This window comes from Maylandia zebra, linkage group LG4 (assembly GCF_041146795.1).
Source record: "Maylandia zebra isolate NMK-2024a linkage group LG4, Mzebra_GT3a, whole genome shotgun sequence".
Classification (NCBI taxonomy): domain Eukaryota; kingdom Metazoa; phylum Chordata; class Actinopteri; order Cichliformes; family Cichlidae; genus Maylandia; species Maylandia zebra.
The window spans coordinates 557,569-582,429 of NC_135170.1; the positions used below are offsets into that span (position 1 = coordinate 557,569).

Below are 24,861 nucleotides of genomic sequence, written 5' to 3' on the forward strand. Positions count from 1 at the left end.
AGTGAAGTGTATTTATAGATCCGGGGCATGCTGGAAAGACTGGCAGCGAACTTGATCAATCTAAGTGAGGAGGACAGAACAGTGAAAACATTTGCATAAATGAGAGTTGGAAAGCTTACTTGGCATAAACTGAAATACGGGTGGAGGTTTCCCGTAATCGGAGGTGGAGGCACGTAACGCGAAGGCGGAGTGTGGTACAGGTGGGTGAGACAGATCTCCGTTCTGACCGAGGACGGGAACAATCTCCAGGGGCTCAGACAGGGGGGCGGGCAGTATGGCAGGTTGATGGAAAGGAAATCAGGCAAGGAAATGAATCATGAATAATGGGCAGGTCGTTGGCTCCAAGCTTGAGAGTTTACAAACACTTAACCACTCGTGGAAGTGACAATACTCTGACGCCAGGCGTCGGCCACGCAGCTCCTTAAACACTCCTGATGATGACACCTGATTCACCGCAGGTGTGCCGGGATCCTGTGAATCATCACCCCACCGGACTGTGCCGAAAAAGGAAAGCAAACACAAAACACCACACATACACACCCCAGCTCCTAATAACATAACACGAGGGCTAGAGGAACGTTTTTCAGCACAAGCTATAATTTATTTGAATAACATCCTCAGGCCTAATATTGCTCATGTGACACATCGCGGACATCCTCTCAGTTCTGTACATATTATTTGTATTGCACTTCGGTTTTTTGCAAACGGGAGCTTTCTGTATAATATTGGTGACGCTGAGCACGTTTCCAAGGCTACCGTCTGTCGGGCAGTCAGGAATGTTACAGTTGCACTGAAACGTCTCCTGTACTCGTCTGTGGTGTTCCCCGGTCATAGACCCACAAGATTTATCAAAGAGGGATGCCACAAAATTGCAGGTATCAGGATGAACGAAACTTAATTCATGATGTGGTGATACTTGAACTACTACTTAAATTTTACATTTATTCTCACGGTTCCCAGGCGTGATTGGCTGTACAGATGGCACTCACATTCCAATCATTGCTCCTTCAGTAAATGAAGGAGACTATGTGAACAGGAAGTCTTTCCACAGCATTAATGTACAGGTACATAGTTCCCTGTAGCATTTCAAACTAACAAATCATTTCATTATAGTAATGGATGCTAATTTGTGTTCTCTGCACTGTGAAGATCATATGTGATGCTGCCAACATTATCACAAATGTGGAAGCCAACTGCTCAGCCTCTGTGAGTGGTGGTGGTGGAGGACCCCCACCTGTTTTTCGGGCCTCCACTTTTTTTCTAGTGGCTATAACGGGTCACATTTGAGCATACAGAGTAAGCAAATATGTACTTGTAATGTGCTCAGATAATTTCAATAAGTGCTTACAGAGGGGAAATTAATGTAGCCTCTAACTGCAATTGATTTACATCGGACAAACAGACCAAGCACTATGGCTCATAATACAATTACACCTTACCTGTTTGGACTAGAGATGGCACGATACCACTTTTTTATGTCCGATACCGATATCATAAATTTGGATATCTGCCGATACCGATATGAATCCGATATAATGTTTTTTGATAAACAAAACTGTTTTTTAAAATATCTTGCTGCATTTTGTATAAGTTCATACTCAAGTTTAAAACAACAACTACACTAAAGCTATTCTGTTATACCTGTATACAAAAAAAATATTTCATAGTTCAGCAATACTGATCAATCTAATAAACTTAGACCTACACCATCCTCCCTATTCTGGTATTTTAAAGAGCACTTAGCGTAAATATTAAGCAACCTAACTAATAGGGTTCCAACTCCCAGCAACAACAAAAATAAAAAATAGGGAACCACCCCTCACGCTCCACCTCATGATGCTTAATCGACGTAATCAACCTTAATTTGATGCAGTGTGAAAAAAATGCACAGAAATCAATTATTTTTCAAGAAATATTAAATAGATTCAACATCTTTCTTCAACAAAATTGCAGACTGCACAGATGGTACCTTCCCAAAGGAAAATGTACTATAGCTTACTAGGGTATATATATTAGACTTAATAGTTACTATATACAGTAATTGACTTCTATTCATTTTACATCAAATTAAAACTTTGTGTGTCAGATAATTATTTATTAAAAGCTCGACATTTTAAATGAGAATAAGAAAGAAAAGTATGTCTTTGTGCCCCCTTTTCCCTGTTAATGCCCTATCGGCCCCCCTGGCTAAACTTTGCTAGATCCGCCCCTGCACAGTTACCAGCGTCAGCTACGTAGAAAAAGATCCTGGTGTAGAAAGTAATAATAAATAAATTCTAACAACAGCTGATCAAGCTTAAACGTGCTGCTGTTGTTCAGCCGCTGGTTTGCTCTTTCTGGCGCAAAGTGGACCAAAAACAAACGAGAGACACGGACTCGTGACAGAAAAGCCGATCAGCTGATCATTTAAGCAGTTTCACGATTGAAGTAGCAGCCGGAGAGCGAGAGGCAGTCGCTTGTTAAGCTTAACGTGGGAATGCTTTACAAACATTCAGAGATGGACTTACACACTTGCTTTACTTCTCTCGGGGATAACTTTGTCGGAGATGAAATGCCAGGTTGCTAGCGAAGCTCCACATGCTATCCAGACCACCGACAGGTCCTGCATGCCACAGCTGCTCTATCACGTGATGCATACTGCTCCGACGTGCTAACGTTCTGAGGTGAGTTACGGCGTGTTGCAAGTTTTGTGAGGTGCTTTCGTGATATTTAATGGATCGGATTACATTTTTTATTTTTCTCCGATATCCGATCCAGTAATTTAGGTCAGTATCGGACCGATACCGATATGTAATATCGGATCGGTCCATCTCTAGTTTGGACTATATTTTTATATTTCATTTTTACTTGCTGCCAGGAACGTTTGGGGCCTGTTGGGTTGCACCTGCGCTCAAATCACAGCACAAAATAAAATGTATAAAATAAAAAATAAAATATAATGAAATAACGTGTTAAATGGGTGGAAATCCCTAGATCAATGTTTAAATTAACACTCACGCATTGACTCTGTCGGCTATGTTTTGCCGTGCATGCTCACTTTCTTTTGCAGCTGTGGCTGTGTTACTTTTTTTCCGCAAAATTTGCATGTTATCAGCATATGCTGCCATCAGAATTTCGGCCTCAAGCGCTGTAAGATACATTGACCGCGCCTTCTTTCCCTTCGTCTCCATGGTGACTCGCTTAATCTGTGCTCCACTAATCAGGGCTTTATGTATCCTCGTGCGCGCGCTTAACTTGGGGTTAAAGCAACTCCGCGTTGACTGAACTAATTGTTATCAGCCTTTCTGAAACCGAATATTCCGAGTTGGACAGTTCGGGGTTACTCAACCCCGTGTATCATTTTTAACTTTGAGTTTTCTAAACCGGCTTCCTGAAATAGGGCCCAGAAGGCAGGTTTAGCTAACAACGCCAAATTTGTTGACCGTGAGATGTGGGAGAGACCGGTGAGTACACAGCTGAACATAATCTGGCTAATGACACAAGACGAGCTGACACAGGTAAAGCAGGAAGTGAGAACATGGAAGTGGAAAAATAAACTGAACATGAACAAAACTGAAAACACTGGGTCACCGATCCAGGAACCCTGACACATGTATGTATGCATGCATGCATGCATGTATGCATGTGTGCACGTATGCACGTATGTATGCATGTATGTATGCATGTATGTATGTATGTATGCATGTATGCACGTATGCACGTATGTATGCATGTATGTATGCATGTATGTATGTATGTATGCATGTATGCACGTATGCACGTATGTATGCATGTATGTATGCATGTATGTATGTATGCATGTATGTATGTATGTATGTATGCATGTATGCACGTATGTATGCATGTATGCACGTATGCACGTATGTATGCATGTATGTATGCATGTATGCATGTATGCATGCATGCGCCTCTTCACCCGATTCCAGCGCTGGGTGAGCCGTTTGAGAGAGTTCTGTTGGACTGTGTGGGCCCGTTGCCAAAAACAAAATCAGGCCACCAGTACATGTTAACGGTAATGTGCGCTTCCACTCGTTTTCCAGAGGCAATTCCATTACGTACATTAAAGGCAAAGAACGTTGTGAAAGCCCTCACAAAATTCTTTTCAACCTTTGGTTACCCAGAGTTGTTCAAACTGATCAGGGAACAAACTTTATGTCAAAGGTGTTTGCCCAGGTTTTGAAGGAGTTAAAAATTAAACATCAAACGTCCAGCCTTTATCACCCAGAGAGTCAAGGTGCACTGGAACGATTTCATCAAACCCTAAACACCATGTTGCGCAAATACTGCCTTGAATCCGGTAAAGAATGGGATGAGGGACTTCCACTTTTGCTTTTTGCTGTTAGAGAAACCACTCAGGAATCCCTTGGATTTAGTCCGGCTGACTTAGTTTTTGGACACACTGTGCGGGGTCCCCTGCGACTACTTATAGAAAAGTGATTATCCGAGTCGCAGCAAGCCGAACATAACGTGTTAGATTATGTTTGCAGTTTTAGAGAGCGTCTTTTCCGTGCATGTCAGTTGGCCCATGACAATTTGGAACAAACTCAAGGCAACATGAAAGCCCAGTATGACAAAAAGATAAAAAGATGGTGGTCCGACATTTTGCTCCTGGTGAAAAAGTTCTGGTGTTTCTTCCTTTAGTTGGGTCTAACCTCCATGCTCAGTTTTCCGGTCCTTATGAGGTGGACAAAAAGACAAGTGACACTAGCTATGCAATAAAAACTCCTGATGAAAGAGAAAACTGAGGGTTTGCCACGTTAACATGCTTAAACGCTATGTTTCCAGAGAGGATGTGGCAGCTGAAAAAACCTCTCCCATTGCGCCTGTCTCTGTGTGTTCGGCACCACCATTGTATGTTTTGCAAGATGATGACTTGATTGACAAGAGCAGTTGTATGCCGTTGGCCCGTTTGCGAAACTCAGAAGTGTTAGAGAACTTAGAATCGTTTCTGTCGCATCTGTCAGACTCCGCCCGCAAAGATATCCTTGATCTGATTGAAGCTAATTTGCTGCTTTTCTCTGACCATCCTCAGCAGATCATCTGCGCTCTTTCATGATGTCGTTGTGGAAGTTGATAAGCCAATAAAGCAACATGCTTATTGAGTAAATCCAACCAAGCAGATTTTAATGCAACAGGAAGTCGAATACCTGGATAAACATGGGTTAGCTGAGCCCAGTAACAGTGTGTGGAGTTCACCCTGTATTTTGGTGCCTAAACCAGATGACACCCCACGTTTCTGTACCGATTTCAGAAAGGTTAATGCAGTCACAAAACCGGATTCTTTCCCTCTCCCCAGAATGGAGGACTGCATTGATCGTGTCGGCTCAGCTACATACGTCACTACATTAGACCTGTTAAAAGGGTATTGGCAAGTCCCGTTAACCCCCAGAGCTTCTGAAGTCTCCGCGTTTGTAACTCCAGATCATTTCCTCCAATACACTGTAATGCCCTTCGGGTTGTGAAACGCACCTGCAACATTTCAACGTCTGATGCAGAAGGTATTGTTTGGAGTGAAGAACTGTGAGGCATACTTGGATGACATTGTCATTTATTCTCCAACATGGTCAGAACATCTGGAAACGCTCTCTGAGGTGTTCAGATGTTTTTGTGAATCTTCTCTCACATTAAACCTCTCTAAGTGTGAGTTTGGTAAAGCCACCATTATTTATTTAGGGAAACAGGTCGGACAGGGGCAAGTGCGCCCTGTTGCTGCGAAAGTACAGGCCATTGTTGATTTTCCTGTCCCGCAGACAAAAAGAGCTCTGCGTCGTTTTTTAGGAATGGCCGGTTTTTATTGAGGGTTTTGCAGAAATTTTTCTGATGTGGTTAGTCCCCTAACTGATCTTGTTAGCCCCTTAAAGCCTTTTATTTGGTCTCCAGCGTGTCAGGTGGCATTCGAATCTGCCAAAGCATTGTTGTGCAGTGCACCAGTGCTAGCTGCGCCGAATTTTGAGCGCCCTTTTAAACTAGAAGTTGATGCCAGCTCGTGTGGTGCAGGCGCTGTTCTGTTACAGGAAGATGGTCACGGCGTAGATCATCCCGTCTGCTACTTTTCAAAAAAATTTAACAGACACCAGGCCCATTATAACACCATTGAAAAAGAGGCTCTTGCCTTACTCCTTGCATTTTGAGGTCTATGTCGGGTCAAGTGTGCTGCCTGTGCAGGTGTTTATCGATCACAACCCACTAGTGTTTCTTTCCCAGATGTGCAACTCCAACCAAAGACTTATGCGCTGGTCCTTGTTATTGCAACATTTTAACTTGGAGATCAATTACAAGAAAGGGAAAGAGAATGTGTTGGCTGATACTCTGTCTAGAGGCTTTCTCCTTGAATGAAACATTTTGGGGGTAATGTTAATTCTTGGGAAAGGGCATGTTACGACTGTGATCATAATCATATGTAAATTTGAGTGTGCAGGTGCTCCTCCGTGGTTGGTGCATCCAGGGTGGATGGCTCGCACCGATTGGCTGAGGACCGGGAGGCAGCGGATAAGAAGAGAGCGCCGGGGACTGCCACTTCATTCATCCTCAGCCCAACCCAACCAGCAGACCCTTCACTGTGTCACTATGTTACCATGTTGGTTAATGTAAGAGCATGTAGGGGTGGGCCGCCTTTTTGTTTGATCAGTTTTCTCCTGTTTTTGTTAGGCAGGGAGGAAAGTGATTGTTGTTTGGTTTAGTTCTTTTGAGAAGGTAAGTTGTGTTTATTCCTGAGATAGGTTACTTTTGTTTGTTGTTTTGGCCTTGGGTTCACCCTGAAGTTATGATGCCCCCTTCCTTTGTTTAACTGCACTTATTGTAAATAAATCACTGTCACAAAATATTAAGTGTGTGACGTGCTGCTTGGGGCTGGACGGGGATGGATCACCCTTTATGTTGTGGTCTGGCCGCACCTAGACGGGCCATAACAGTATGTATGCATGTATGTATGTATGTATGTATGTGTTAGTAATGTTTTAAATCCAGCCTGCAGACAGTCTGTGCTCTAAAGATTTCATCTTAAAATATGTTTGCAGATTGAGGACACATTTGGGATGGTGTCTGAAATTATGTCTTGACATACTTAATTCGACAGCACAAAGACTGAGAGGGGACAATAGAGAGTGAGAGAAATGGAGAGAGCTGTATGAAGACAGCAAACAGAGAGAGATTATAAAGAAACAGGTACCTTTATGGTCACAGTCAACAAACGAGGAAAGACAGTTATTCCAGACCATGAGTTTGCCACAGGGCCTGTTGTTAGTTTGGACGACTAGAAAAAGTTTTCTCCTGTGAGTTGTTGCCTCCTCTGAAAATGGCTGTGTGATCATGTAATGACTGACACTTGAGCTTGAAATGTTCTTTAGATGACAAGTCACGGACTTCAGACTTGCCTTAACTGTCATCTGAGGATGATGAATGATAGCAATAAAACTCACTTTGTCAGTTTTATTCTAGATAACAGCAGCAGTGTAATCCAAAGAGCATGCAATAATTATCCTTTTATGAAGAACACAATGAAAATATAGAATATAGAGTATAAAGTAGACCACAAAAACTGACTGGGTCAAATCAAAAACACATTTAAAAACATACCTCCTAAAGCATCAGCAGATAAGCTTATCTGACAGCTGGCTTATCCCACTAAGGTAAACTCATTAGCTCAGTGGAGCTACTCTGTGGAGAATTAACCAATGCCTGTTTGCTTTTTGGGAGCACATTTTTAGTGAAGGTGGACAGGTCTCGTTTAGAAAACTACCATGTGTATTCACATGTGTATTCACATGGTATTATGTGGATTAATTGGTGCCACGATGGGATTCATGGTTTTGAAGAGAGCTGAACATGAAAGCAAACAGAAAAAACAGATAAGCAAGACTTTGTACTACTGTGCATTTTTAAATCAAGGCCTTAGAGCAGGGGTGTCAAACTCAAATACACAGTGGGCCAAAATTCAAAACTGGAACAAGGTCGCGGGCTAACATTAATATTTATTAAATATATTTATTCCTCCAGATATAAGAATGAATCTTTTCTTATGGACACGTTTTGCTGAAAAACTGAATATGGAACAAGCAAAGCTTAATACTAAACAATAGTAGCTGTATAATACCAGTAGGCCAGCTCTAATAGTAATTTGGTATGGCTTCGTGGGCCAAATGTAATTAGGCCGCGGGCTAAATTTGGCCCGCGGGCCAGAGTTTGACACCTATGCCTTAGAGTCTGGACAAAGAGTGGAATCCAAGATCTTTGAAGTCCAGTGAGACGTTTCTGATGATTTGGAGTCCTATGTCATTTGCTTGTGTTGGTAGTGATTGGTCAGCACTTCCATCTGCTGACAGGATTTATGGAGATGCCAGCAGGATTAGCACCTGCCCATGGTGCCAAAAGTATTTATGAATGTTCTGCCAACTCACCTGGGCTCAATGCCATCAAAGACCTATGAGGTATTGTGAAGAGGAAGATGGGAAGCACAAATGCCAATATACAAAGCCGCGTCATATAACGTCATATAACGTGCGGAGGGCGGTGAAAGAGGCTAAGCAGCGCTACGGGAGGAAACTAGAGTCACAACTCCAACAGAGTGACTCTAGGAGCCTGTGGCGGGGACCAAGGACAATAACGGACTATAAAGCACCAACAACCGGTATGACGAACGCGGCCGTGACTCTGGCAGACGAGCTGAACACTTTCTATGCTCGCTTCGAGGCTGCAGCTAAGGTCTCCAACAATGCTAGTGTTAGCGGCGCTAACGGCTGCAGACAGGAAGATACTGCCAGCACCGGAAACGTGCTCGTCATCTCCGAGCATGAAGTAAGGAGAGCCTTCCAGAGAGTGAACACCAGGAAAGCAGCAGGACCAGACGGCATCCCAGGTCGTATCCTAAGAGACTGCGCATACCAGCTAGCTCCTGTGTTCACTGAGATATTCAACATCTCTTTATCTCAGTCGGTGATCCCCACATGCTTCAAAGAGTCCATCATTGTTCCTGTCCCGAAGAAACCCCACCCTGCTTCTCTCAATGACTATCGCCCTGTAGCCCTCACCTCTGTAGTGATGAAGTGCTTTGAACGCCTGGTCAGAGACTTCATCATTTCTTCACTACCAGACACACTGGACCCACTACAGTTCGCTTACCGTCCAAATCGTTCCACAGACGATGCCATCTCTCATCTCCTCCACACATCACTCACTCACTTGGACACTAGAAGGGGGAATTATGTTAAAATGCTCTTCATAGACTACAGCTCTGCATTTAACACCATAATTCCCTCCACACTCACCACCAAGCTGGAGCATCTGGGACTCAGCTCATCTATGTGTCAGTGGATCTCCAACTTCCTAACTGGCAGACCACAGGCAGTAAGGATGGGCGGACATGTCTCAGCCTCCACCACTCTCAGCACTGGAGCCCCCCAGGGGTGTGTTCTGAGCCCCCTGCTGTACTCTTTGTACACATATGACTGCGTGGCCACTACCAGCTCCACCACCATCATCAAGTTTGCTGACGACACCGTCGTGGTGGGCCTGATCTCTGATAACAACGAGACGGCCTACCTGAAGGAGATTAGGAATCTGGTGAACTGGTGCCAGAGGAACAACCTCCTTCTAAACGTCAGTAAGACAAAGGAGCTGATAGTGGACTTCAGCACTAAGCAGGAGAGGAACTACCAGACCCCCGTCATCAACGAGTGCCCAGTGGAGAGAGTGGACAGCTTCAAATACCTCGGAGTTCACATCACGTAGGACCTGTCATGGTCCTGTCACATCAACACCGTGGTGAAAAAGGCCCGACAGCGTCTCTACCACCTCAGACGCTTGAGAGACTTCCAACTGCCCTCCAAGGTGCTCAGGAACTTTTACTCGTGCACCATAGAGAGCATCCTGGCGGGAAACATCTTAACCTGGTTCGGGAATAGCACCATGCAGGACAGACGAGCTCTACAGAGGGTTGTGCGGTCAGCTGAGCGCACCATCCGCTCCGAGCTCCCTGACCTGCACTCAATCTACAGCAGGCGGTGCCGGACCAAGGCCAGGAAGATCGTGAAGGACCTCAGCCATCCCAACAACAGACTGTTCTCTCTGCTGAGGTCAGGAAAGCGATTCCGCTCCCTGAAGACCAACACAGAGAGACTGAGGAGGAGCTTCTTCCCGCAGGCGATACGGTCTCTCAATCACACCACCACACAGTACTGACCCACACATATGGTTCTTACACACACACTGGACTTTCTGGACTTTGGTTTTGCACAACACTGGTCACTATATTCTTCATTTCCGGTTAATACTTGTACAGCTGCTGTTATTGTGTATATATTTATTTATATTTAGATTTCTTCATACATTCTTATATAGTTCTATATTGTGTATTTTGTTGTACAGTTATTTTATTTTCAACTTTAATTTATATATTTTATCTTATTCTTCCCAGTTAAATTTACCCTTCATTCTAATTTGTGTTGTACAGTTATTTCATTTTTAACCTTAATTTATATTTTATTCCTTCCTAGTTAAATTTACCCTTTTTAATTTTTCATATTTATTTCCTATCTTATTCATAGCCTTTTCCTTTTTTGTTTTCTTTAGGTCACGAGCAGTTGTCCAAGCATTTCACTACATATCGTACTGTGTATGACTGTGTACGTGACAAATAAAATTTGAATTTGATATACAGACAAGTCAAAGGCTGTAATCAATATCAATAACACTCCCACAGTGCCACGAGTTCTTTGCCACACTGCATGGATAAATGAACTATGCCGTGATCCATGACAGTTTACCTTTTGGAGATCCATGCATGTATAAAACAAAACCTAACACACATTTGTGCTTATTTATTTAGCATATAGCAGCATGTTTGTCACGGTGTTCAAGGTGGACTCACACGCTGGACTCCGGGGATTGATGCACACAAGAGAATTTATTAATGAACAATGTCCCATGAGTGTATATACAAAGGTGAGAGGGGCAGGGCTCCGGGGGAAATCCAGGTGAACACTCTCGTCTCTCTTCAAACAATCCAAACACGAATCCACTCGAACACTCGTCACTCAGGGAACACCAGGGGAAACAGTCCAGAGGGTCTGCACACCAAGAAACGCTCGTTCGATTCCAAACACACAACTACATGGAAAAACACTTGCTGAACGCTCGACTTTCACTGACGTGATTCTCGCAACGATCCAGCGAAGAACAGCCGTTGCTTCCTGGCTTAAATGCCATCCACACTGATGAGGCACAGGTGTTTCCTCCTCCGAGGGCGCGAACCCGTAATGAGTTCTGCCCTGGCGAGAGAGAGAGCGAGCGAACCAGAGAGAGAGAGAGAAACAGCTGATCAGCGACCAGCTGAACCTCCAGGCCGTGACAATGTTATAGTTTCTGGATTGATTACCGAGTGTTCTGAGTTTTGTGGGTTCATGATTTATTTAGTGTTTCATCCTTTGAGTATAGTATTGTTTCTTAGCACTTGGTGGTTATCCATGTTCTAGTTTTGTCTGAATTTTAATATCTGGATTTTTTTTATCATGTCCTGATAACATTAGAGGTGTACTGTCCTGTTCACATTTCTGTACGCAAAGGTCTGGACTGGGACAAAAAAATAAATCAGCCTCTGCATTTTTTGTACAGCACACTGTGATCAGTCATACACAGTGCAGACGGTCCAGTTCAAAAAACAGGAAGTAAAATAATCACATTATTTTCTCTTTAAAAAAGATGCTTTAGAAGGAATAATGCTCCTAATTTTACTACTTGGTGCTGGTGCAGCAGCCGACAGCTAACGTGTTGGTTAATTTGACACATTTTGCTGCATGTCTTTCTAGCGTCTAGTCAGCTTTTCGTTGTTTATCCATCTTTATCAACCACTTCTTCGACAGTAAACTGCATGAGCACACAGTGAAGGTAGGGGAAGGGCTGGTTGTGTTTGAGTGTCAGTAATGAAAATAAGGACTGCTGCCAGTGCTGCAGCGTCCAGTCAACCTGGCCCACAGCCCGTGCAATTATATTGAAAAAAAAGAGTTGTATTGCCCCATCGGCCCTCGCCAGCTGTGCCAGACCAGTCCATCCGTGTGGATTGTTCTACAGCAAGTCTACATATTTTCTCAGTACAGCCTTGAAGTTATTCAACCTTAAGCAACTCTAGCTTTAGGATAACCATTCGAACTACCCGTTACCAGTGGGCAAGTCCAAGTAATGTCCAGGCGACTGGACTTCTTCAAGCTTGTTGACATGAACTTAAAGTCCAGTTGCCTTCTTTCTAAGCTGCTTCATTTTGGTTTTAGCTGATGTTTTAAACCCAGTGTGTAGAAACTGTACAACCCAATTTACATTTTCTCAGGATGAATCAAGTTGACTTGAATCTTTAAAAAAGTCACACTTTGAAATATACTAATATAAAATGATCTCTAATCACTGACATCAGTGACGCATGAACAGTTATGCAACTTCTCTAATCAGAAACATAATCACGTTGGACTTCAGGCTTATGTTACGTGATTGCCCCGTTTGGAAGTGAAACGCACACCAGCACAATCCTTTCTGAATATAACGTCACAAATACAGAGGGCACTAAGAGCTTTCAGTTGTTTTCAGTATAGATGATCCTCAGTTTTGAATTAAAGATTATTCCCTGTTTGGTCTTGACAGTTCATGTGGAAGAAAGAAAAAGACATAAATGTAGAAAAATACCAAAGGAGGCAGAGCTAGTTCTGTATACCTGGAAGGATATTTAACATTTGACTGGTTTATTAAGCTAATTAGACGTTTTAACAGACCTACAGTGAACACCACACACAGGACTGCTGCATAGACATGAAAAGTAATTCCAACGTGACATTAGAATTACAGTAGTGACAAACTACACATTGCACACCACAGGTGATAGACCGCAAAATCAATGTTCAGTGTAAGGAGTGTGGGGAAAAAATGCCATAAGAGCAGCTTCAGTATGTCCTGGCATCAGTTTCCCAGGTCTTGAGTTTGACCACCATTCTTCTAAAAGATATCCCCATGTTTGCTGTTTTAATGATAGTAGTTGTCTAACCTGTAAGTGACTGAAGTCCATATCATTTCATTCACATGGCTCCTGATCAAAATATCCATTGAGTGCTTGTGCTTCATGTATGGAACATTGTCATCTTGCAATGAACTGCTTCCATGAAGATCCTTTTATTGTGGCGGGGTATTCATGAGGGACAAATTTTACAGTGGAGGGACAAAGAAACTCAGGAGCCAGTAAGTGATGTGGAAATCAAGAGAGGAAATAAGGCAACGACGGTGCTTTGGAGAAAAACAGACTAAATACACTGTGCCTTTGAGCACTTTCTGTCACTATCACACTACAGTAGGTGCATTTTGGGTTTCAGTATATTGTCCTAGGACATTTCTGTATTATTGTCAGGGCTTTACCTTACAGTATAAAGCGCCTTTAAGCAACTGTGTTAGGAATAGAACTGAATTTACTGAAAATCAATGATCAATCAAGCCACCAACGTTCTGTTTGGTGCTTTGTTGATGGTGAGCGGTAGTGGCCCTCGATAAATGTTTAATAAGGACAACACAACAATATGAGGTAAAACAAAAGGCAGTTAACTCCTGCTCATGTAGACATCTAGATACTCAACCAAGGCCTCATCAGGTAGGCTGTTTTGACAAATTCAACCAAACTGACATAGACAAAAACATTTCCTAATGATATTTGTTCTATTTAGTTTTGTAAGCGCATGTTGTTGGTTTCTTTAGCTGTCATTTCCCCATTTTTTAATTTTTTTTTTCAGTTTTTTCCCCAGTAAAGATGATTATTTGTAACATTATCACTGTAACATACATTATCAGTGAAGACAAATATTATCTGCTTCTTTCCAAATGTCCTCTTTGTGGTAACAGAGTTTTGGGTGACAACACGTTTCCTTCAAATCCTTCTGTGGGAATCTATTTTTCTTGGAGCAGGGTTGGCTTTGTCTGGGGTGTCCTATCAGATTTTAGGGCTGGACCTTGTCTTTCCACACCTCTGTATCACACATAAAAGTATTTCAGGTCAGGGCACCTCTTTCAAATAAGTCAAAGGATTTGTCACAGCTAAAAGAAAGGTGAGTTGTTCATTATTTATAACAAAAAACCGGCAAAAATAATGCTGATACTCATCAACCATCCTGAAATGTGAGTGGTTAAATCATAACTAAAAATATCTAGTGTATCTTGGAACTGCTTGGCAGTTTTTTCACAGCAGTTTTACTTTTTCATTATTCAAGTTTTACTTGAGTAGTGGAAAAAACCGAATGATTAAAAATATCAGGATGTTCTCTTTGTCTTTTATGCTTCCACCAGTACCAACCACAGTTTGTGGGTCGGTCAGAGGCGTGCAACATTTATGCATTACTAACTAAATGAGGACTATTTATCAAATATCTGCTGAACTAGAAAGCTGCGTCCCTTCTACTGATTAAGAGTCGAACAGGTTTGTAGTTATTGTAGTAATCTATAAATGTTCTAAGCTCGTGGTGCTGAGTTAATGGTGAAGAAACAAACACGTGTGGGAAGAAGCCTTTCGGTCCTCTGATGCTCGTATTTCTTCTATTTGCCTCAGTTTGTTGACCATATACATTATAACACGACTGTCTTATTCGGAAAACCAACACACACACACACGGACCTCCAGCCCGACTGGTACAAACCTCCTCCCAACTGGAATAAACCTGTTTGTGGCAGCCGCGCGCTTCGTGGGCTTGTAGCGCGCGCCATGATTCGCAGGGATGTGCGATAAAAAGCGTGTGTGTCACACGAGGGAAGCTTTATGTGAGAGTACGCGCCATTTAAAAGCCCTTCATGTGCAGCGCTGTTGATGACTTGCTAGATGTGGAGTGTTAAACCGATAAACACTGACCGTGGGCTCGTGTTTCGTGGTGATTTATTTATGGCTGTGAATCTCAAACGTACCCTCCAACGCACCTCATCCACTAGGAACAATTAGCTCAGTCTGCAGCGTTGTTTTTCACGCTACCGGGCGCGGCGCCGGTCTGCAGGCACTACGCGACGTTCTGTGTCGTCAGTTATGTTGCACGAGGAACCTTGCGCGTTCACGAAGTCCAGACCTGCGCGCCCGCGTTTGAATACCGGCTTGAGCCGGTAAAGAGCTGCCAAAGCAGGCAGGAAATCATCCGCTGAAGACAAAAAGTGCAGCTCCCTGAGCCTGGACGCCTTTGTGTCTAAGCCGGACCACTTTCATTCTTCACATATTGTTTGCAATACGTAGATATTACAGTCTGAGACAGGTTCCGCCCAGTGTTCGTCCAGACAGCCCCACTATAATGATCATGAGATAGGAGAACTTTGCTCCATCACACGGCTGTCCTCCCTCACTGCTCTGGAGGTAAGTCCGACCTACGTTGGTCCGTCCGGCGGTAGGATGCTGTCGAGCCTCGGGTGCTGAGAGGTGCGGTACAGCGGTAGCGCCTAATGTTAACATTTTCTAAGGTTTATTATCTGAACTATACTTTACTGACGTATTTATTATTCTATCAAAGGCGCACAGAAATCACTTCAAGACTCGAATGAAGCGACATTATTAGAAACCTTTCACAGTTAATAGCAGCAGGAGTCAAGAAATAACTTCTGCGCTGTGTTTTAGTGGGTAAGAAAGCCCACGGACGCGATATATTGACATCATCCTTCCTCTGCACTGCGGATATGTCGAACACAGGCAGCCCTAACGGATACCGCGTCAGTATTTAGGCCGTATCTTTTTCATACTGTGTAGCATTTTACTTTTAAAGTTGGCAGAGGCAGCTTTCATTATTCTACTGTCCATATTTAGTGTGTGTCTAATAATCTGTACACTAATACTTGTTTAAGGTCGGAACCATCCTGTCATTCTCGGTGTTCTGATTATTTTATTAATGATTCAAAGATGGTGAGAAATTCTGATCACATGCTCCCACAGTACTACCATATCATCACAATACTTTATTAATCCCTAAGGAAATGATGTGGGTTACAGTTGCTCCAACACAGTAACAGGTTAAACTATTTAAACAAACAATATGTTACATTGTTGTCAGTTTCCAGCAGATCTGTGATGTGTATGCACCTCAGTGTTGTACTTAAGCATAGTAGTGTTGAACCAGAATGATTTTCTAAGCTGCCATTTCTGTTTTTAGGACATCAAGTGAGACTTTTTTCTTTTTAAATCTGACGTTACAGAAAAAATAATAATGCCTGAAAATCAATGTTGCTACCGATCATTGAAGAAAACTTTTTAGTTTTGTTCTCCATTAAAAACCAGTGGTGTTACGTAGATATACTGGAAAGGGTTCAAATATAAAGAATCATAATTCATTTTAGCTATGTATATTTCAGGCTGTGGGAAAGAATATTAATAAATAATATCTTTACATCAGTTTTGGGAAAGGTGGATTTTCAGGCTCATCTAAGGGTTAATTTCATGACTGACACATTTGTTTGTTTGTTACATTGTTAATGGTATTACAAGTGTAGTTGTTCTCAAACCTGGAAAGCTTCGTGTTTTTAAGGAAAAGTTGACTTTACTTTAAATCAAAGTTTGTTGCTTGAAGATTTTCAGGTTAAAGAATAAATGCAGATAGTTTCTGCATCGAGTAGTGTAGACTTGAGTTGCAGTTTTCATGCTAGGACTTAATATATTCACACTGTTAAATAGACCAAACATTGTTAAATTGGCAGTTAATTAGAGATAACTATATTTTTAATACCCGTGAACCAAAACATCTGTAGTTGTATAAGAAAATGGTGTATTAAATTTGTGACATTAAAAATCAGTTTTATTAGTTAAAAATGTTTATTTTAACTTTTTAACTTGTGATTTCAGTGTGAGTTTGTTAGATGTGCATCAGAGTTGCACAAAGCAGATGAGGGAGTTAACTTTCAGGGTAAAAGACCTTGTGCAGACAAAATGCTGCCTGAAAACACTCCTGGTTTGATTTTTAAGTGTGCAAAGAATGGAATAAGAGTGTGTCAACATGAAAGACATGCATCGCACAGGCTGTTCTAAACTCAACCCACTCGAGTCTTACCCTGGCTTTTACAGTAAAGAGCCAATTTAAAAATAAGTGACCACCTTAGTTTGTCTTCTAAACAATGCAAAAGCAGAGATTCAGCATTTTTACAAAATTGTAGTTTAATATTTAAATTTCTTTATTCCAGTGAAATCAAGCGGGTAATTAAATTTGTTATCTCTTATTCTCTTTGTGTAGTACATCTGACAAAGGAAGTGGTTTCACTGAGGTATATGGAGTGGGCTTATGTTAAATGGACTAGTTACTTTACGGTCAAAGTATTGGTTCTTCTTTATTAACCAGTGCTATTTCTGTTAAATGTGCCCGACTTGGTGCTCAGCAGCAGCAAAGGGCTGTTTTTATTTAAAACATCTCTGCTTCTGCTGAAGTCCTGCTGCTGCCAAATGGCCCAAAATCAGCAAATTCACCTTTGACCTCCAATTATAACTGTTTTTTCCATCTCTTCCTGCAGGTGACTTGGTTTAGCAATGAAGATACCCAATGTCCAAAGTTGTCTGGGTCCAAACATTTACCCAGAGGTCCCCGATGGTGGTTGGGGCTGGGTTGTGGCTCTGGCTTTTTTCCTAGTGGAGGTCTGCACCTATGGGGTCATCAAGAGCCTGGGTGTCTTCCTCCAGGATCTGATGGAAGAGTTTGGGGAGAGCAACAGCCGTGTGTCGTGGGTCATTTCCATCTGTGTCTTCGTTTTCGCCTTCTCTGGTCAGTCTCTTCTCCTGCACTCTTTAAGTTTTTAAGAGACTTTGTGCATGCAGACAAATTGAATGTAAGACAAAGCCAGGAGGTAGTGTCAGGGCCCATTTCCTAACCTTCCTGTTTCTTAAACCTTTACAAAGCGTGTCCCAGCAAACACAGGGCAAGAGGCAGGGCACACCCTGGCCAGCCAGTTGCAGAACTAACGAATGCTTTAATACTATTATACAAATAATATCTAGATAGATCGGAAAAATGGCCCTTGTGTTGTTCAGATTATAGATGATGGAGATATGGACTCAGGGCTGGACTGGCCATCGGGCATACATTTGCCCGATGGGCCGCTCTTGATTTGTCGTTTTTATGGGCCGATGGGGTTTTATTTCTTTTTCTCATTTTTTACGGTATAAATGAACGGTGGTGGATTGGCCAGTTGGTCATGATCAACTCTGGGCTGGACCAATTACAGCCGAGGAGGTCGAACTAAAGTTGAGGTGAAAAGGAACGCGATTTGTCCCGTACTACTTCAGCTAGAAAGTTGCTAATTCAATCATGAAGCTGATCAGTGATCAGCTGATCGTCTCTCTCGTTTGTTTATCGCCCACTTTGTGCCAGAAAGAGGAAACCAGCGGATGTCGCGCTAAACAACAGCAGCACGTTTAAGCTTGATCAGCTGTTGTTAGAATTTATTTAATATTAATTTCTAGTATCAGCTGATGTTTGCTGGAGCCACAGCTGTAAAGCTGCTGGTCATGATGTCAGTTTGGATATGTGGTGAGAGGGAAACATGAAGATGAAACCAGGAGATGTCCTTACTGAATCATCAGAGCTGTGATGGAGAAACAGGTTTACCTTTTAGGTGACATGGATGAGTTAAAGTTATGAACTGTTTCTGAGAGACAAATAACACCAGGATCCTTTTCTAAGTAGCTGACAGCTGGTAACTGTGCAGGGGCGGGTCTAGCAAAGTGTTGCCAGAGCTCATGTATTGGTCCAACATGTCTTTCTCAGTAACAGACTTTCAGTAGATATAATTTCTGAGAAAGGCCCAGAGCTCTTTGGAAAGCTTTCTATGGGGCACTACGAGCAAAGATTAATATAAACTCTTTCCATTTCCATTTCACCACAATCCAGGTATATGTAATTCTAAATTAGGTTGTTTTATATTTTTGCTAACTACTGTTTAGAATACCAGAATAAGGAGGATGGTGTAGGTTTAAGTTTATTATAAAGGCTTTATGGCTTTTCCTATAATACCATGGTGGGCCGGTCATTAGTCAAAATGCCCGGGCTGATTTTTTGTCCCAGTCCAGCCCTGTATGGACTCCATATCAGGAAGGATCAATTCTTGGACCCCTCCTGGTATTAGACTTTGCCTATGATGCGTATCACAATACATAACAATACATTGCTGTTGTGATTTTCATCCTCAGCTCCGCTGTCGACAATGCTGAGCAACCGCTTTGGCTATCGACCTGTGGTCATGACAGGAGGCTTCCTTATTAGCCTGGGAACTATCACCTCTGCCTTTACCAGCTCCGTCACTGAGATGTACATTACCACTGGGATTGTAGCAGGTACTAAAAAGACACAAGCTTTTCCACACCTCTGTGTCTGTTTTTGTCACCACAGTGTGCCGTTTACTGAGCTTTACTTTTGCAGATGTGTTTGTCTTATTTAACACCCTGTGAATTCTTTGACTTGATCTAAAGGGACTCCTAGCAGTGTGAGCAACAAAATCTGCTACAATGTATTTCTTCCACAACTGTGCAATGAGTGAGAGGTGAACGGCCTCTCCCAAACACCATCCAGTCAGGTCTACTCTGATGTCTTAGCTGTCCAGGACTGACAGAACAGAGCAGAACAGGAAAGTAAAATAGTTCCCAAAACACAAATTGTACTTTGGGATCAGGTGTAATAAAACTGAAGCAGCTGAAGACAGAGCAGTAAATTGACTTAACCAAAGTGACAGATTGAATGACGAACCAGTTGGTGGAGTGAAATGTCATCAAGGCACATTAACTTGCTTTTTTCTTGGACAGAAAGCACTGCTAGCTCTCCCACCCTAATGACCATGTCGGCCTGTGAAGTGGACTCCAGCTAACTTGGCAACTCCTTCTCTCTCCCCCGTCTCTCTCTTTTTTTGTCTTTACATGCCTTTTGTCTTTCAGCAGCAGCTGTAGCAAACCCGAGTCATCACAAGCAGCCTACCATCTTTGACAAAGGAGTGGCCTGACACCCTGAATCTTTGACCCACCCCCCTAGCAGTGTTCTACCATGCGGACCAGTGGCTGTCATGTCCCCTTTTTCTCTTCTCCTTTCTTTACAGGCCTTGGCTACTGCCTCAGCTTCCTCCCCACTATCACCATCCTAGCCCAGTACTTTTCTGGACGGCGAGCGCTCGTCACCTCGATGGCTTCTTCAGGAGAATCTGTTGCTATGTTTGTATTTGCCCCAGGTAAGTGATAAAAGAGCCTTTACATCAGAAATGGCTTGTGACCTATATTCTGATTGTTCTTCTCCTCGTACCTCCCATTTTTCCACAGCTTTCACTACACTGAAGGAGCATATTGGCTGGCGCTTCTGTCTAGTGATTCTAGGTATAATTCAAGCATCTGTGATTGGCTGTGGGGTTCTCCTTCGTCCAATCGTCATCGAGGAAGAACCTTTAAAGAAACATGATGACGAGACGCTCTCCGTGAAAGAGATGCAGGCTGTTTACGAGCTGGAAAATGAACAAACCAGAACCTCCATCAGTTCGGACATCTCCCAAGGTTCACAGGACTCTGGTGTCACCTCCCTGTCTGCCTCAAATGTAGACCTGAGAAATGCAGAAGGAGAAACCAAAGCTCTGATGGAGTGGAAGGACAAAGTGCCGGACAAAGACGGTGAGGACATATCACTGTCCATTCCTTCTGCTCAAGTCAGTGAGGACAAGGGGGAACTGGCAGAGCTAGATAGGGGCCCTGTAAGTTCCACAGGTTCCAAACTTCTGGACTTCTCAGTCCTTAAAGACCCTGGCTTCATCTGTTACTCCCTTTTCGGTCTATTCGCCACTCTTGGCTTCTTTGCGCCACAGCTCTACATCATTGAACTGAGCAAAAGCAGGGGTGTGGAATCCACCATGGCCTCCTATATGCTGTCTGTGATGGCTGTGGCTGACATCTTCGGCCGCTTGCTCATCGGAGTGGTGCTAAACAAAGTCCGATTCAGAAAGACCTTGGTGTTGTTGGGGTGTGTGGTTCTGATGAGCTTGGTTCTGGTGGCCTTCACTATCGTGTGGGAGTTCTGGGGTTTGGCAATCTGCTCCGGCTTCTTTGGCTTCATCATGGGCACTGTGGGCTCCACGCACATTCCCATGCTGGCTGAAGAAGATGTCGTGGGCATCGAGAAGATGCCGTCATCTGTGGGAGTGTATGTTTTCATTCAGAGCTTTGCTGCACTTGCTGGACCACCGCTGGGAGGTATGAGCGCCTACTGCTTCGGTTTGATTTAACACATCTCTGGGTATAAAGTCTTAACAGCTGTCTAATTTTTCCCCAGGTATGCTGGTGGACATCACTGACAACTATGGTGCTGCTTTCTACTCCTGTGCAGCAGGCACAGGTCTTAGTGCCATCTGTCTGGCTCTGGTTGGCCCTGCCAAGTCTAGAACGTGCCAAAGAGGGAGCAGAGTCCAAGAGAATGCAGAAGAGGTGAAAATATCTCAGAATAGTGACCAAGCCGACTTTTTGGAGGTGGACTTGGCCCCAGAAGACAGTCCAGTTGGACAGGGTGAGGATCAGGACAGCTGCGTTATTTGAGCCCAACCACAGCGTGGCATCACAATGGACAGAAGTGTCAACCAAACAAGTGCAGATGTACTGCAGGAGGCGTCATTGCCACAAACACCAGTGACGGCTGGAAAATCTCAGGTGTCGCATTTCCACTTTTCAGCAAACTTGAAATTCACTTCTTCCAGTGAAGAAAACAATCTTACATGAGACCAATGAAACATCCGTGAGCACATGTCCACACTTTTCTGTCTGTTTAGGGTAAAACCTTTCTTTTGCAATGTGTGACTTGTATAGAGAACTGCTATCATGATGTAACTCCGGGTTTAGCCTCTGTTCTGTGAGCTTTAGCAATGCAACCATCCAGCAACGTTTCATGAAAAGAGAGCGCATCGACTCTTAACACTTCAAGAAACCTTCATGTTGATCACTTTGTGAATATAGTAAAAACTACAGGTTCCATTTGGTAAAACCAGCCTGGGTACATCTTTGTAGCTGTGTCCCAAAACCTATGTCGCATCCTTCGGAGGCCGCATTTGAAGGCTGAATATGTCCAAATGCAGCCGGAAATGGGTCCTTCATTTCCCCGGATTTGAAGGGCGTGTCCTTCATGCCCCAACCTATCCCAGAATTCATAGCCCAGCCAATTCCAGTTTTCAACAATGGCAGCCGCTACTAAGTTTTAATATTACTCTTATTATTCTTTTTGGGTCACAAAATAAACTTTGAGCATATTTTCAGGCGAGAAAGCAGCCTTTTAAACTTCAAATATCAGTTCGGTTTATCAAGACACCACATATTTGCAAAAGCGCTCCGACGTTTTCAGAGATGTCTGTTACCCACCAGCTCGATAGCTGACCGGGAGGTCAAGGGTCACTAGAGCCGGTGAGAACACCGGACTCCCGGCACATTGTTTTCAAAAACGACTACTCAGGTTAAACATGATATATATGTCGCTTAGATAACTTAAAATGTTATTGTTTGGCTTTGTGTTTTATTTGTTCCTGAGTAAATCGGTTTGGCTGAGATTAAATTTGTAGTTGTCACACAGCTGAATAAATGTCAAACGTCAAAGTGTGAGACAGTCGAGAGTTTACTCCAGTGTCCTGTCATATTTTAGATAGCAAGGAGCAGATGGCCGAGTTTATTAAACTCCACCGAGACCGCGGCGACGTAAAACTAAAGGCTAGACCGTCCAATTTCACAGCCTCGCACTTACGGCCTTCTCGGTCTTTGGAGGACCCGGCCCACGTAGACTGCAAAGGACGGGTCCTTTGAAGGATGCAGCCTAGGAATTGGGACACAGCTCATATCATTGGTTTTGTCTGTGTTTCGAAACCTCACTAGATTAGCTTACATTTAATAATTACTACTTAAAATTTTTTCCAAGCCACATGACCAGTGGTTGTTCCAAAGCTTAGAAGTGTTTGAAACCAGACCAAACGTTCTCCTTCTTACTTGAGCTCTGTATTAAGGGCCAGTACATCCGCCGCAGTGGTCGCTTCACTCGCCGCCACAGCCTTGTCTCACAGTCAGTTGTATTTCAAAACCAGAAGCCAAGACTTCATCGAGTGTTTTATTGTAAAGTTTTTTTCCACACTTGTTTTTTTTCTACCTGATCCAACATCTCAGCTTCTGTACTGGAATATGATTCAAATGGCGGTTCAAAGCGACCCGATCCCAGCTGCAGCAGGCGCAGTGCACAAAGTTACAAAAAGCAAGAGGTGCACGGCTGGCCAAAGTGCCGCAAAGATTCTGTCACGTGACACGTGATGTCATAATTGGTGCGTGACACAGCGAGGATAACGGGGGCATTCGTTTCTGCTAACGTTGGCTCGATGTGCCTGTCTCGGGAAAGGAGCTGCGTTGTTAACTTTCCCATGTTCACACAAACTGTTCTCATGATCATTCCTGCTGAGCACAGGTTTTTGGACCCATTCTTGATGCCCACATGATAGGGTCACTTCAGAAAGTTGGAACTTGCTCCTCGTGGCTTTAAACATCACTGATGTGTCTGTATGAAGGACGATTTCCAGAAATGCAGTTCTGCAGTCTCAACACAACGCCCGGCTCCTCTCTGATGGTTTTATGCACATTCATTTAACTTATTTTTAATCGACTGCTTTCTCACATGATGTTATCCATAGCAACACTGCAAATACAGCAGCAGTGTTCCCTGATAGGTTGGCTGAACTGAAGCACCAGCTGGTCTGTGCATCTGGAGCCTTGAATGATGGAAAAGCTGCAGATTGTGGGATTAAGTTATGATGAGAATCAGCACCACTTCACATCCCTAATTGTGCTTTGTGTAAACGTGTTGTCCTTATATTATCATGTTATGATCCTATTGATGTACTGTAGAATTACACATGAGGCCAGTGGTGATACAGCAGAAGTGAAGGTTTACAGTGTTTTTTGTTTGTTTGTTTTTGGCCAGTGTCACGGTTGATGAAATGCAAAGTGCACAGTGTATGTATGCAAAGCTGTGACTGACAGATTTGATTGGAGACAGACGTTCGTTGAAGCGCCTCTCCCTTCGTTGTGCAGGCTCACATTGTCTCTACACCCATCGCAGCCTGACTTGAATACTTTAATCACTGTATCCTTTTTATTTAAAGTGTTTTGGATGTTGATTGAATCTATTTTTTACCTTTCTTCTGTTTAGGTCATTTTTTTAATCTGAGTACAAAGCAGGGTCCTGCCTATTCAGTGCTGTATCGCTCTCATGATATATTTTCCAAATAAAGCCTGAAACATCTGTGTGTAGGGTTTGCATTTTTTAAATAATTATATGTTAATCATCTTTTCATTGATCAAAAAGAACAATTAACAGAAACTGATAGTTGTGATCATAACACACACAGCAAAATCAATTACACGTCATATCCAGGTTAATATTTTCTTCCTCATTTCTCCAGCAGCATCTTCATCAGCTGCCTCGTTTTTGGCCACATCCTCATCAGAGAAGTTCATACTCCTGATAAAGTCCATAAATATCTCCATGTACATTTAAGAGTGTGTTTGCTCACCCTTCTAAACAGAAGTAATGTTTCTAATGGTGAGTTGGAGATATGTTCAGATTTGCGTCTTAGCTCTGCTCACCTGTGGACCCTGGTGTGTATTTAAGCCTGTTTTATTCCATCACTTGTTGCGATCCCTCAGTGTTGTGTGTTTGATCAGTTCCTTACGCTCTAGTTCCTCCTTAGTTTACACACAAGCTCAGCAATAAGCCGTGAGTTTAATTCTGTTCTACATTTAGATTTCCTGAGGCGTCAGATTTCAGCTATGGCTACAGTTGTGTCTCCCAAACACACTGAAGCTAAACTGCACACCACTTACCAACAAACAACTTGCGTCATGGTTGGAAATGT

At 43.0% G+C, this 24,861-nt stretch overlaps 1 protein-coding gene across 3 annotated transcripts; it reads left to right on the forward strand.

Annotated features, from left to right (window-relative positions):
* Nucleotides 1-15,051: 15,051 nt before the first annotated feature.
* On the forward strand, nt 15,052-24,248 carry slc16a6b (solute carrier family 16 member 6b). 3 transcript variants are annotated; one of them, XM_004573124.5, is made up of 6 exons: nt 15,052-15,346; nt 17,479-17,726; nt 19,151-19,294; nt 20,047-20,175; nt 20,264-21,181; nt 21,261-24,248. In XM_004573124.5, the coding sequence occupies exons 2-6, from the start codon at nt 17,495-17,497 to the stop codon at nt 21,518-21,520; spliced, it is 1,683 nt and encodes a 560-aa protein (XP_004573181.1). In that variant the 5' UTR covers nt 15,052-15,346; nt 17,479-17,494; the 3' UTR covers nt 21,521-24,248. The 3 variants fall into 3 exon arrangements, with proteins under 3 accessions (XP_004573181.1, XP_004573182.1, XP_004573183.1); XM_004573125.4 differs by lacking the exons at nt 15,052-15,346; nt 17,479-17,726 and having other exon boundaries at nt 19,160-19,294; nt 19,889-20,175; XM_004573126.4 differs by lacking the exons at nt 15,052-15,346; nt 17,479-17,726 and having other exon boundaries at nt 19,160-19,294; nt 19,892-20,175.
* Nucleotides 24,249-24,861: the final 613 nt, after the last annotated feature.